This window comes from Oryctolagus cuniculus, chromosome 9 (assembly GCF_964237555.1).
Source record: "Oryctolagus cuniculus chromosome 9, mOryCun1.1, whole genome shotgun sequence".
NCBI classification, from domain to species: Eukaryota; Metazoa; Chordata; class Mammalia; order Lagomorpha; family Leporidae; genus Oryctolagus; species Oryctolagus cuniculus.
Genome location: NC_091440.1, coordinates 42,833,846 through 42,848,675, shown reverse-complemented (window position 1 = coordinate 42,848,675; position 14,830 = coordinate 42,833,846). Strand labels below are relative to the sequence as shown.

General features: G+C 37.9%; 1 protein-coding gene across 1 annotated transcript in view; it reads right to left on the bottom strand.

Moving 5' to 3' along the window:
* The window catches only part of KLHL1 (kelch like family member 1), a 419,379-nt gene that overhangs the window by 263,678 nt on the left and 140,871 nt on the right, over positions 1-14,830 (bottom strand). Inside the window, exon 3 of the mRNA XM_002712985.5 lies at positions 3,525-3,661. Within this exon, the coding sequence (XP_002713031.1) occupies positions 3,525-3,661 (137 nt within the window). The remainder of the gene's footprint in view (positions 1-3,524; positions 3,662-14,830) is intronic.

The following is a 14,830-nucleotide window of genomic DNA, read 5'->3' as shown; positions in this document are numbered from 1 at the left end:
GTTTTACTACTCTAGTTAGGTTTCTTCCTAAGTCTCTACCACTGTTCTCTTAGCATTCACTTTAGGAAACTTTGAATCATAATTTTTTTTCTCTCTTTTGAATATGGAAAGCTATTTAAAAGCCTTTTGCACAGGCCAGGCATTTGGTTCAGTGCTTAATATGCTGCTTGGCAGGGGGAGGGGTAGCACTGTAGTGCAGAGGGTTAAAGCCCCCGCCTGCAATGCCTGCATCTCATATGGGTGCCAGTTCAAGTACCAGCTGCTCTATTTGCAATCCAGTTCCCTACTAATGCACCTGAGAAAGCAGCAGAGATTGGCCCAGTTATTGGGCCCTTTCACCCATGTGGGAGACCCAGAAGAAGCTCCTGACACCTGGCTTCAGATTGGCGCAACTCCAGCCATTGTGGTCACTTGATGAATGAAATCAGCAGACAGAAGACGTCTCTCTCTCTCTGTTTCCACCTCTCTCTGTAACTCTTTCAGATAAATAAAATAAATCTTCTTAAAAAAATAAAAGATACTTCTTGGGGTACCCAAATCCCATAGTTCGAGTCCTGACTTGCTTCTAATCCAGCTTCTTGGTAAGGAACACCAGGGGAGGCAGCAGGGGACGACTCAAGTATGTGAATCCCTGCCACACATGGGAGAGACTCATTCTGTGTTATGGGACCTTGGTTTCCACCTGGAAAAGTCTTTGACTCTGAAGACACTTGGGGAGTGAACCAGAAGATGGACAATTTTTGCCTCTTTATCCCTGTCTCTACCTTCTGGGTAAAGTGAAAATAAGTAAATTAATTTTTTTTAAAAAATAGGGCATCTTGTCACTTTTACAATTCAATACTGTTTTTCACAAAGGTCTGAAAACCATATCTTTCATATAAAGACAATTTCTTATTTAATTTTTACTTGGAAGACAGAGAGATAAAAAGAGAGAGAGAGCGAGAGCGAGAGCGAGAGAGAGAGAGAGAGAGAGAGAGAAGGAATTTTCCATCCATCTAGTTCATTTCTCCAATGCTCCCAATTGCTGGGGCTGGACCAGGCCAAACCCATGAGAGCTTAGAACTTAGTCTGGTTCTCTGACCTGAGTCACAATAACCCGGTAGTTGAGCCATCATCTTTTGCCTCCTAGGATGTGCATTAGCAGGAAGCTAGACTCTGAAATGGAATCAGGATTCAAATCTAGACACTTTGATATGGGATGCAGGTGACTCAAGCAGTATCTAATCACTATACATTGGGCCTAGTGTTGTGGTTCAGCAAGTTAAGCTGCCTGAGATGCTGGCATCCCATATGAGTACCAGTTCAGGTCCCAGCTACTCCACTTCTAATCCATACTAATGCACCTGAGAAAGCAATGAAGATGGCCCAAGTACATGACTCCTGCCGCCCGTGTGGGAGACGACCTGGATAAAATTCCTGGATGCTGGCTTCGGCCTGGCCCAGCGCTGGCTGTTATAGCGATATGAGAAGCGAATCAGTAGATGGACGATCTCTCTTTGTGTCTCTCCCATTCTCTCTGTAATTCTTTCAAATAAATAAATAAACATTTGAAAAATGTAAGCATCAAGAAGAGAACTCCTCTCTCTTCCCAATCATGTGAGAGGACAAGAGCCTAACTTAACGTGACACATTCCCCCTAGTTGGAAAACTACCCTGATCACAAAGATATGAGAAAGTTTACTTTCCCTTTGGTATTGTCAATTAGCGTCCATCCATCCAAAGCTTAAAAATTCTCCCATCATTTGTTTCAGAATATGAAGTTCAGGTTTCTTGTATGTCCCCCATTACAATAGCCTTGAATACAGACTTGCTTACCTGCCTAACCCTGTCTAGTTCAACTTTTGCTTTATCAAAATGTTATTTAAAAGTTATTGATGTTAAGAAAAGTTTATATCTTTCCATCACATGGCTGCTTTGAAATTGAGCACTCAGAATGTGTGTATCCTCTACCCTCTTGATACGCATCACACAGATGCTTCATTTACTTAATATTTTAGTAATGTTAGGAAATTTTCTCTCTGCACTAAGCCAAATCTTCCAAACGAACACATTCCCCCTAGTTCCAAGGTATCTTGGATTGAATGACTCATATTCAGAAAACCATCTTTTCTACCCCAATACCAGAAATATTGCAAAAATATAGCTCCTTAAACTGAGATCCTGAGCCTGTTATAATCAAACCCCAGCTTGCCTCCCTTTCCTGATCTTAGACCATAATGAAGAATTCATGTAAAATGAATCACATGCTGTTTCTAAAAATATTTTATCAAGCAACCATTCACCTTAACTGTACCTACTCCAAGATTTTGTTATGTCTTCCATCCTTTTACTAACCTTGAAAATTTATTAAAATGTTATTAATGAATATAAAATGTTATTAATGAATATAAGTCCTTATAATGCTCTGTGCAGCATGTTTTATCCTTATAACTCCCTCTCTGTGAATATGTGTCTGTGTGTGTGTGTATAAAGATTAGTTTACTTATTTGACAGTAAGAGTTACAGAGAGAGAGAGAGAGAGAGAGAGAGAGAGTTCTCCCATAAGTTGGCTCACTTCCCAAGTGGCTGCAACAGCCAGAACTGAGTCAGGATTGAAGCCAGGAACCAGGAGCTTCATCTGGGTCTCCCACATGGGTGGCAAGGATTCAAGCACTTGATCCATCATCCACTCCGTACCAGCATCACTAGCAGTGACCTTACCCATTGTGCCACAATGTCGACTCCATAACTCCCTCTTATCATTTGACATTATATCATTTTTACCTCCTCATCTAACTCTTTTTTTCCACTAGGATTGTGAGCTTCCCGACAGCAAGAGCACAGCTTAGCTATTAGTATATTCTCCAGAGAGACACATTCAACTAATCCTTGTATATTGAGCAATATTCAACAAAGTTTTGAAAAACTGGAAAGATTATTTGAGCACACTACGTAAAATATGGTGCAAAGTCCAAAAGGAAATCTCAACATAATATATCAGAAAAATTTTCAAAATTAATCATTTTCATAACTCTAAGTATCTTCATTGTCAAGTGCATGTTAACGAATCTGAAAATTTTAACATTAAAAACAATACAACACAAGAAATGGATGTTTCTCAAACTCATTACTTTCAAAGGGAAAGGCATCAGAATATCTTGCCCTTCCTAATGTTTTCAGCAAATACAGCTTAAAACTAAAAGTATTTAAATCGTTAGTGTCTTCTCTGCTCCTCTCACAAGCTCATTCCATCAACTGTCTATTTTATTTAATTGTATAAGCCTGTTTAAGTCCTTTTTGGAAAGGAGAGAGAGAAGAGGAGGCAGAGAAAGAAAGAGAACATGTGCATGCATTTGCAGTTCTTATTTCAGTGACAAATGGAAAATTAGTCCAAATTTTCTCCCCACCAGACAGGGGTCACTTGAAAAAATGCATATAGACTTAAGGTTTCTGTTGTTTGTTTTCGGTGTTTTAAACCCTGTACTTAGAGAAAATGAGTTAAATTCTTAAGAAGACAGGAACGTGCTGTGGTTCTTTTACTGTACCTGTGTATGCAAATTGGACAAGATCCCAGAGAGCATTGGGGTCTATGCCTTCCATCTTGATTTCCTCTTGCTTGGCTTCACAAACATCACTTGTAAACATGGCCGCAAAATAGTCGGAGACTGAACTCAGAACAAGCCTGAAAGAGTCACAGAGTCTAATTTAGGCCATGAATGTAAAACATGTAAACACAGTGTCAACCAGAGCTCAATGTAGAAAGCAAAAGTTATGATTAATTTACCAATCAATGTATTTGTTTATTGCCTGTGGATCTTTGTTTTTAAAAACTGATTCAAGTAACCCTGCTCTACCCTTTGCTTCCAGAGAATTCTCCTGCATTTCTTTCCTATCATTTTAATGATTACCATTTCACACTTTAGGCTTATCTTTATGAATGAGAATCAAATTTTTCCCATCTTTACATTCTGATATACTTTCCACTTTGATGATTGGATCCTTTGAATTATGATGACACCTTTGTCATGCATTTGACTCCCGAAGGCATACTGGGCTTTTTCTGAGATTTCTTTTTCTGCTTATTTATTCTTGTGCACTAAATTTTTTAAAGGGTAATTGCAAATGCATGATAATCACTGCAACACAATTCTGTTAATGATGTATTAATACAAAGAGAAGAGTCAATGTAGTTTATAGACCCTTTTTTTTTTTTTTTTTTTTTTTTGACAGGCAGAGTGAACAGGGAGAGAGAGAGAGAGAGAGAGAAAGGTCTTCCTTTGCCGTTGGTTCACCCTCCAATGGCTGCTGCGGCCAGCGCACCGCACTGATCTGAAGCCAGGAGCCAGGTACTTCTCCTGGTCTCCCATGGGGTGCAGGGCCCAAGGACTTGGGCCATCCTCCACTGCACTCCCAGGCCACAGTAGAGAGCTGAACTGGAAAAGGGGCAACCAGGACAGAATCTGGTGCCCCGACCGGGACTAGAACCTGGTGTGCTGGTGCCGCAGGCGGAGGATTAGCCTAGTGAGCCATGGCGTCGGCCTCATAGACACAATTTTAAGAGCACAATATTTTAATGTTATCATTCTAAATATGTCTCTATAACTAAAGAGGCAATTTCTTCTTATTTATATTTTCTGTTTATTTAACTATCAGTGGAATTTTATTCTTTCACAAGTGTAATAAGCATTCAAATTTAAAGTACGTTCTTTCAATAATTCCTACATAATTTTGATTTAAAATATATTACAATTGTGTTACATATTTAAGCAACGTTTCCAAATAAGTGCACTCTTGCCTTAAAGAAGATATTGGACCTTTTTACAAATGTTTTCATGCTTGTTATTTAAGAATTAAAATTGTTTGCTAAGTTTTCATTTGATGTTGTTATTGTCAGTAAGTTATCTGGGAAGCCTGACTTGTTCCTTCACTTCTCTATTCTCTTCAAGATGGGAAACTTACTCTGAAGGACTCTCAAGGATGTACAGTTTGATCTTTAGACCTTATAAAAGGAATGGCTAACGTTTTCAGTAATAATAGTATAACCAGGGGCCGGTGCTGTGGCATAGTGTGTAAAGCCACCACCTGCAATGCCAGTATCCCATATGAGTGCCGGTTCAAATCCTGGCTGCTCCACTTCTAATCCAGCTCTCTACTATGGCCTGGGAAAGCAGTAGAAGATGGCCCAAGTCCTTGGGCCCCTGCACCCGCGTGGGAGACCCAGAAGAATCTCCTGGCTCCTGGCTTCAGATCGGCACAGCTCCGGCCATTGCAGCCTTCTGAGGAGTGAGCCACGGATGGAAGACCTCTCTCTTTCTCTCTCTGACTCTGCCACTCTGTAACTCTGCCTTTCAAATAAAATAAATAAATATTTAAAAAAATAATAATAGCATAGCAGAATGAGAGCACCCCTTGACTTGCAGCCTGTTAATGTGTTTCCTCTGGTCTGTCTTAACAAAAAACAGGAGGAAGAGAAACAAAAAATAGGCTGCAGAAGCAATGTAAATATAGGTGGTAGGCCAATTAATGGCTACTTTATACAGTGATCTGCCATCAAGGAGACCCAACAAGCCAGTTCACTGCACTGGTTTTTGATGTGGAAAGCCAGGGCTTATGCAGAAGGCAGCTTATTAAGAGCCCTGGCAGCTCTGCCAGCCAAGAGCTGGGTCACTGGAAACAGAATTGCCCAGGAGTCAAAGGACTTCAGGTCAGAACCACAGGCCTTGATGGCTTTAAGTGGAAAAGCTCCTCACTCTGCCCAGCTTCCAAAGTAACTACTGCTGTTGAGTGGTTGGCCAAGTAGGATCAGAAACATTGCAGGTAGAACTGTAAATTTCCTATTAGAGATGCAACCTGCCTTTACCTGGCCAGATCTCCTCCCAGGCCAGCTAGGTAATGGAAGTCAATAGGGCATGTTCTCTAATGAAGTCACAACTCCATGAGTATATACCCCTTGTAAAGAGATAGATAGGCCTGGGCCTTATACTGGCAAGGCCTTAAAGTCAAGCTGATTATTTTCAAGCCCTTTCTGTCAGTTTCTATTTGCCTCTCAATGAGAAAATTTGCTCATAGGTTAGATACTTTTTTGGGGGCCTCTGATAATGACTCTGTCCTCAGTATTAGATCCTGTGAGTTTAAACTGCTTGTTAGATTAATTTTCTCCAGACTTAACAAAAACCTGATTTACAATTCTTTATCCTCTCTAAGTAGCCAGGCACATGAAACCTCAGATGGAAACAGTTTCTGCAAGCTGGCACTGTGGTCCCCTGGAGAAGCTACCTCTTGCTGGAACTCTTGACTGCACTTCCCCACAACACACCTATTCAACATGAAGCAGCCAAAGTGATCACCACCCAGTACCCCTAACAGATGTTAGGGCTCATTCTTGTTGAAGGGGTAATGTTAGGAGTCAGATGGGTTAATAAGCAGTTGGGGGGGTCCCAGTGGAATTTAGGGTGCAGAATGTTTGCCCTCCCCTTCAAAGGTTATCTTTAGCAAGAACAAACTGACCCACCCTCTTCCTTAAGAATCTGCAAATTTACCATGTGAATAGCAAGGGAGTGGTGATATAGTTTATTGTGAAAACAAGTTACCTATTCCACCCTTGTAATGGTATTTTGCTGTCTTAAGAAAACTATGATGAGGGGTTTAAACTGGAGTTTTCAATGTAAGTTCTTTTTTCTGACCATAAACATAACAGGAATATAACTTTTGGGATATATATGTGTATAAACATATAGGCAGCCCATTGTGTAAAGAACAGGCCACAGGCCTGTAAAAGGGAAAGCACAAGATGAGCCTATTACAAGAAGAAGAAAATACTCCAATCTGATGGGGAAATGTTACATGAATTAATCCTGGTATTTATATCTGTAAGCAAAGCAAAAGTAAATTTGGAATGTATTTTTTTCTAATAACACTGCAAGAGAAACAAAGAAAGAGAGTCAGGACACTGTTATCTGAAAATTTCCCTAATTTTCTAATCAGGATGATTTTTTAAATCAATTATCATGGAGTATTATTTGCTATGTATTTTATCTTCTGCATAATATAAGTGAAAGGGCATGGTGAAATTTAACATGAACAGAAAGACATTCCTTCTTTTCACTGGAAAAATTCCTTAAGTGTATAACATATGTATTTATAAAGTACCTATGGTATCCAAGTTTTAAAATATTTTATTAATTATAATGCCTAGGATGTTAACTTGTTAAAATATGTAAATTAATCAGTTTCTGATGAGTTTAACTGATAGTTACTAACATGTCAATTCTATATTAAGTTTGACAAAACTATTTAGGTACAGGTATTATCAGGTATTTATATCATAATAGGATAAATCAATGTTAAATAATCAGCACTATCTAAGGCACTAATATAGCTTTGTATGGTAAGTACTCTCATGCACTCAGTGGGTTATATATCCATGCCAGTGGAAAGAAGCATATCTATATGAATTTAACCAGTTTGTACTTACACATAAAGCCTATATCTTCAGCAGGGCTACATCACATGGAGCAAAATATTTTGTGGCCTATATTATGCAATTTTACATCATTACATAAAATTTTCTCCATTAACAATGCTGTGCAAAATACTGCTAAGTCAGTAAAGGAAACAGGAAAGTTTATACTGCACTTAGATTTAGTGGCACATAAGATTTGAATTAGATTTTAAAAGAGGGATTTAATGCATAAATAAACTAACAACTTTATATGTACATATTTAGCTTCTATTAATTCTAGAGGCAGGAGCAAGAAATTCATAAATAAGGGCATGAATGCAACCACTTTTGAAATATTCTTATTGAGGTCACTACAAATTTATTTCCTTCCGAATCTGTTAAACTTTTCTAAGTTCCACATCAATTTATTATGGTGTTTGACATTGTTGACCTCCCACTACTTCTACTTCTTTAAATCCGTTTTTTAGCTAAAGCAGTGCAGGCTTTCTTATCTCAGCTTACCTCTAACTCAAGGATTTCTTTTCTGACTCCTATGCCTTGACCCTCTCAGCGCTGTAAGATTTGTTCAGGCCTCTGAGTTTTCCCCTAACACTCACTGTTTCAGAATCATTCTTGAGGAGTCCCTTAATTATTGTTGTTATGGTAGTTTGAAATCTAATCTTGGATCTCAAAGGCCTGTAGAAATGGCTCATCAATATTCCAGTAGCATTTCAGTGTGCTTAAAGACAGCTCAAAGTCATCCCCCCTTAGATTTCCTTTCATTTAGACTTTCCTGTTTCTTATAGGTACACAGCCAACAATTTGAAACTATGAAATTATCATTATGATTCAATCTGCTTCATAGTCTGTATCAAATATGACACAAAACTCATCTTTCTTTCCCAGTTGGAATTTGTCATTGCTCTCTTTTATGAGGCACACTCATGTCCCCAGTGGCAATGATATTAACACCAAACAGCAAAAAATTCTGCTTTGCAGAAAATTGTATTTGCCGCAACAGGAGTTGCCTCATTCCTTGGGAGTTTCTTGAGCTCCTTGAACTCTCACTGTGTCCTGCAAATACCGCAGCCTCTCCAACTCTGAGTAGGTCTGGTGGCAGTGACAAACAGAACCAAACTATAAAACGCTATCCCCTGAGTCAGAGTATGACTAACTCTGCACCAGGTCATGGTTCAGGCATTCCTGGGAGATATGGATGAGGCAAGCCTCCATCCTTGACTCCCTCTGTCCAATTCTGCTTCCCTTTCCTCTCAAGTCCCTCTTCCAATCAATCACACACAGCTGAATTCCAGGTTCACACACTATTAGCAGGGAACCTGACTCATGACACCATTCTGCAAAATATTTCTCAGTTCACCTCTTTATGTCCATCTAGTCCTCATTGCATGTCTGGACTAAATAAAACAGCCTCTCTCGGTTCATTAACCACTTTCTGCTCTGTCTGTCCTGGAATGCTACATTTCTAAATTATGTTAGTCATTCTGTTGCCGAAGTTCAGGCATTACTCAGACATTCTGGGTTTGAATTCTATTTCTGACTGTGTAACAAGGATAAGTTGTCTTAATTTATCCATGCTCAGTTCTCTAGATTTCTTTTTCTTTCAATAAGAATTAGTATATACAAAGCACCTCAAATAGGGCCTAGAACTTGATGAATACCATGAGTGTTAACTACTATCATTATCATTACTAATAGTAATTATTTGTTACTCTTCTTCTCAAGAACCTACTAATTAAACCCACTACTTCAAATTCAAACTTCTCTAATTATTTTCAAGGTCTATTATAATCACTCTCATCCTATGTTGAAGGTTTATTCTCCCAATATTTCCAACACAAACCTATTTTCACCAAGCCATTTTCTTCACAATTTCCCGAATTATTTTTGTTAAAAATTTATTGTATTTATTTCAAGAGACAGAGAGAGCAAGGGAAAGACAGAAAGAGATCGTCTGTCCTCTGGTTCACTCCCTAAATGGCTGTAACAATCAGAACTCGGGCAGGCTGAAACCCGGAGTCAGGAAATCCATCCTGGTCTCCTTTGTGGGTGGCAGGAACCCAAGTACTTAGTTGGGTCTCTGATGCCATCCCAGGCACAGTAGCAGAGAGCTGAATGGGAAGTGGAACAGCCAGAGCTTGAACCAGTGTTCATATATGGGATCTTTCATTACTAGCAGCAGCTTAATTCACCACACCACAACAAACAAATTCTTTAGTTCTCCATTTTTGTTTTTTTTTTCAAATTACCCGCACTAATACATAGCCACGTTTCTTCTCCACTATTGACCTCAAACTCAGTCTCTCCAGAAAACTTTCATAATACTCTGTCATATGCTATTCATTTCCTTATTTGATTATGCCTCACACTTGGAATCAGAATCATGTATTTCAGTTTATAGTTATTTAAAAATATAATAATTTCCTTAATTACGATATTGCATAGTCTTAACTTCTAAATTATACTGGAAACTCCATGAGGAAAAGTATCATGTTTTATAATCCTTTGCACCATCCTCAGGGCATAACTTAATGCTAGTGTTTATTTAATAAATGCATTTAAAGAAGTACAAAGATTCTTCATGTACTGCTGAAAATAAATAGCAGACATAAACAGGACATTAAAATGATAGCCACATTATGAAGAAAAAAAAGTTTTTAGCATCTCTAGTACTGAGTTCTTTTCTGAAGTTACAGAGCTATTATGAACGATCAAGGTGAGTTAGAGATTTAAATGGGTGTTGGATTTAATAAAATCAAAGAAATGAGTTATTGCTCTCCTAGCAAAGATAATCTATGCAAATAAACTTTACTTTAACTTTTATTTATAAAATATAAATTTCCAAAGTACAACTTTCGAATTATAGCAGATTTTATCCCCCATAACTTCCCTCTTACCTGCAACCATCCCATCTCCCACTACCTCTCCCATCCCACTCTTCATCACGATTAATTTTCAATTATTTTTATTATTTTTATATACAGAAGATCAACTTAGTATATACAAAGTAAAGATTTCAACAGACTGCACCACAAATACACACAAGAATAGAGTACTGTTTGGGTAGTAGTTTTACCATTAATTCACATACTACAACACATTAAGGACAGAGATCCTAAATGAAGAGTAGGTGTACAGTGACTCCCATTGTTGATTTAACAACTGACACTCTTTTTTTAACAATTTTAAACTTTTTTGAACTTTTATTTAGTAAATATAAATTTCTAAAGAAAAGTTCATGGATTAAAATGACTTTTCCCCCCCATAACTTCCCTCTCACACGCAACCCTCCCATCTCCCACTCCCTCTCCCATTCCGTTCACATCAAGATTCATTTTCAATTATATTTATATACAGAAGATCAATTTAGTATATATTAAGTAAAGATTTCATCAGTTTGCCCCCACACAGAACATAAAGCGTAAAATACTGTTTCAGTACTAATTATAGTATTAATTCACATTAAACAACACATTAAGGATAGAGATCCCACATGAGGAGTAAGTGCACAGTGACTCCTGTTGTTGACTTAACAAATTGACAATCTTGTTTATGGCATCAGTAATCCCTCTAGACTCTAGTCATGAGTTGCCAAGGCTATGGAAGCCTTTTGAGTTCGCCGACTTCAATCTTATTTAGACAAGGTCATAGTCCAAGTGGAAGTTCTCTCCTCCCTTCAGAGAAAGGTACCTCCTTCTCTGATGGCCCATTCTTTCTACTGGGATCTCACTCACAGAGGTCTTTAATTCTGGGTGTTTTCTTTGTTTGTTTGTTTGTTTTTACCATAGTGTCTTGGCTTTAATTGCCTAAAATACTTTCATGGGCTCTTCAGCCAGATCAGAATGCCTTAAGGGCTGATTCTGAGGCCAGAGTGCTATATAGGACATCTGCCATTCTATGAGTCTGCCGTGTATCCTGCTTCCCACGTTGGATTGCTCTCTCCCTTTTTGATTCTATCAGACAGTATTAGCAGACACTAGTCTTGTTTATGTGATCCCTTTGACTCTTAGACCTATCAGTATGATCAATTGTGAAATGAAATTGATCACTTGAACTAGTGAGATGGCATTGGTACATGCCACCTTGATGGGATTGTATTGGAATACCCTGACACATTTCTAACTCCACCATTTGGGACAAGTCCATTGAGCATGTCCCAAATTGTACATCTCCTCCCTCTCTTACTCCCACTCTTGTATTTAACAGGGATCACTTTTCAGTTATATTTAAACATCAATTATGAACTTAAACTGATCACTTTAACAAGTAAGATGGTAACAAGTAAGATGGTACACGCCACCTTGATGGGATTGAATTGAAATTCCCTGGCATATTTCTAGCTCTACCATTAGGGGAAAGTCTGAAAGAGCATGTAGCAAACTGTATATCTCTACCCTCTCTTATTCTCACTCTTTTATTTAACAGGGATCACTTTTCAGTTAACTGTAAACACCTAAGAATAATTATGGATTAATTAAAGAGTTCAACCAATGGTATTAAGTAAAACAAAAAAATACTAAAAGGAATAAAATAGTAAGTTGTTCCTTGACAGGAGAAGGGCTGATCAAGTCATTGATTATAATAGTTTCCATTTCACTTCAAGAGGTTTCCTTTTAGGTGCTCAGTTAGTTGTCATGAATCAGGGAGAAATATGATATTTGTCAATTGTGACTGGCTCATTTTACTCAGCATGATGTTTTCCAGATTCCTCCATTTTGTTGCAAATGACCAGATTTCATTTTTTACAGCTGTATAGTATTCTATAGAGTACATAACCCATAATTTCTTTATCTAGTCTTCTAATGATGGGCATTTAAGTTGATGCCAGGTCTTAGCTATTGTGAATTGAGCTGCAATAAACATTGAGGTGCAGACAGCTCTTTTATTTGCCAATTTAATTTCCTTTGGGTAAATTCCAAGGAGAGGGATGGCTGGGTTGTTTAGTAGGGTTATATTCTGGTTTCTGAGGAATCTCCAGATTGACTTCGATAGTGGTTTACCAGTTTGCATTCCCACCAACAGTGGGTTAGTGTCCATTTTTCCCCACATCCTCACCAGCATCTGTTGTTAGTTGATTTCTGTATGCAAGCCATTCTAACCAGGGTGAGGTGAAACCTCATGTTGATTTGCATTTCCCTGATTGCTAGTGATCTTGAACATTTTTTCATGTGTCTGTTGGCCATTTGGATTTCCTCTTTGGAAAAATGTCTATTTAGGTTTTTGGCCCATCTCTTAAGTGGGTTGTTTCTTTTGTTGTTGTGGAGTTTCTTGATCTCTTTGTGGATTCTAGTTAAAATCCTTTATCTGTAGCACAGTTTGCAAATATTTTTTCCCATTCTGTCGGTTGCCTCTTGATTTTCCTGACTGTTTCTTTTGTAGTACAGAAACTTCTCAATCTTATGTAATCGCAATTGTTAATTTTGATATTGAATGCCTGTGCCTCTAGGGTCCTTTCCAAGAAGTTTTTGCCTGTGCCTATATCTTGCATGGTTTCTCCGATGTTCTCTAATAATTTGATGGTATAGGTTGTAGATGTAGATTTTTAATCCATGTTGAGTGGATTTTTGTGTAAGGTGTAATGTAGGTATCTAGCTTCATGCTTCTGTGTGTGGAAATCCAGTTTTCCCAGCACCATTTATTGAATAAACTGTCCTTGCTCCAGGAATTGATTTAAGATCCTTGATCAAATATGAGTTGGCTGTAGATGTTTGGATTTCTGGTGTTTCTATTCTATTCCATTGGTCTACCCATCTGTTTCTGTACCAGTACCATGCTGTTTTGATAAAAACTGCCCTGTAGTATGTCCTGAAATCTGGTATTGTGATGCCTCCAGCTTTGTTTTTGTTGTACAAGATTGCTTTAGCTATTCGAGGTCTCCTGTGTCTCCATATGAATTTCAGCATCATCTTTTCCATCTCTGAGAAGAATGTCTTTGGTATTTTCATTGGTATCGCATTGTCTGGTACCAGATCTCAGTGGAAATGCTTCCAACTTTTCCCATTACATAGGATGCTGATCGTGGGTTTTTCTTAAATTGCTTTGATTGCACTCAGGAATGTTCCTTCTACACCCAATTTGCTTAGAGCTTTCATCATGAAAGTGTGTTGTATTTTATCAAATGCTTTCTCTGCATCTATTGAGATAATCACATGGCTTTACTTCTGCAGTTTGTTAATGTGGTGGATCACATTGATTGATTTTTGAGTGTTGAGCCATCCCTGCATACTAGGGATAAATCCTACTTGGTCTGGACGGGTGATCTTTCTGATGTGTTGTTGCATTCTATTGGCTAGAATTTTATTGAGGATTTTTGCATCTATATTCATCAGGGGTATTGGTCTGTAATTTTCTTTCAATGCTGCATCTTTTTCAGGTTTAGGAATTAAGGTGATGGTGGCTTCATAGAAAGAATTTGGGAGGATTCCCTCTTTTTCGAATGTTCTGAATCGTTTGAGAAGAAATGGAGTTAGTTCTTCTTTAAATGTCTGCTGGAATTCAACAGTGAAATCATCCGGTCCAGGGATTTTCTTTGTTGGGAGGGCCTTTATTACTGATCCAATTTCTGACTCAGTTATGGGTCTGTTTAGGTTTTCTATGTCTTCCTGGTACAATTTAGGTAGGTTGTATATGTCCAGGAATCTATCCATAACTGATAGATGTTCCTGTTTGCTGGCATACAACTCTTTGTAGTAATTTCTGATGATTCTTTTTATTTCTGTGGTGTATGTTGTTACATTCCATTTTTCATCTCTGATTTTATTGATTTGGGTCTTTTCTTTTTTTAGTTAGTTGTACCAATGGTGTATCAATTTTATTTTTTCAAAAAAAAAAAGCTCTTTGTTTTGCTGATCTTTTGTAATTATTTTTTGGATTCTATTCTGTTGATTTCTTCTCTCATTTTAATTTTTTCTCTTCTACTACTAGATTCAGGTCTGGTTTGCTGCATTTTTTCTAGATCCCTGAGATGCATTGATAACTCATTTGTTTGGTGCCTTTCTAATTTCTTGATGTAGGCACCTATTGCTATAAACTTTCCTCTTAACACTGCTTTTCCTGTATTCCGTAAGTTTTGATATGTTTTGTTATCCTCATTTACTTCCAGAAAGTTTTTGATTTCCTCTATGATCCAGTATTCATTCAGGAGCATGTTGTTCAGTCTCCATGTGTTTGTACATGCTCTAGGCATTCCTGAGTTTTTAATTTCCAGCTTCATTCCATTGTGGTCTGAGAAGTTGCATGGTATGATTTCAATTCTTTTGAATTTGATGAGACTTGCTTTATGGCCTAGTATGCGGTCAATCCTAGAGTAGATTCCATGTATTGCTGAGAAGAATGTGTATTCTTTTAGTGTAGGATGAAAAGTTCTGTTGATATCTGTTAGAACCATTTGAT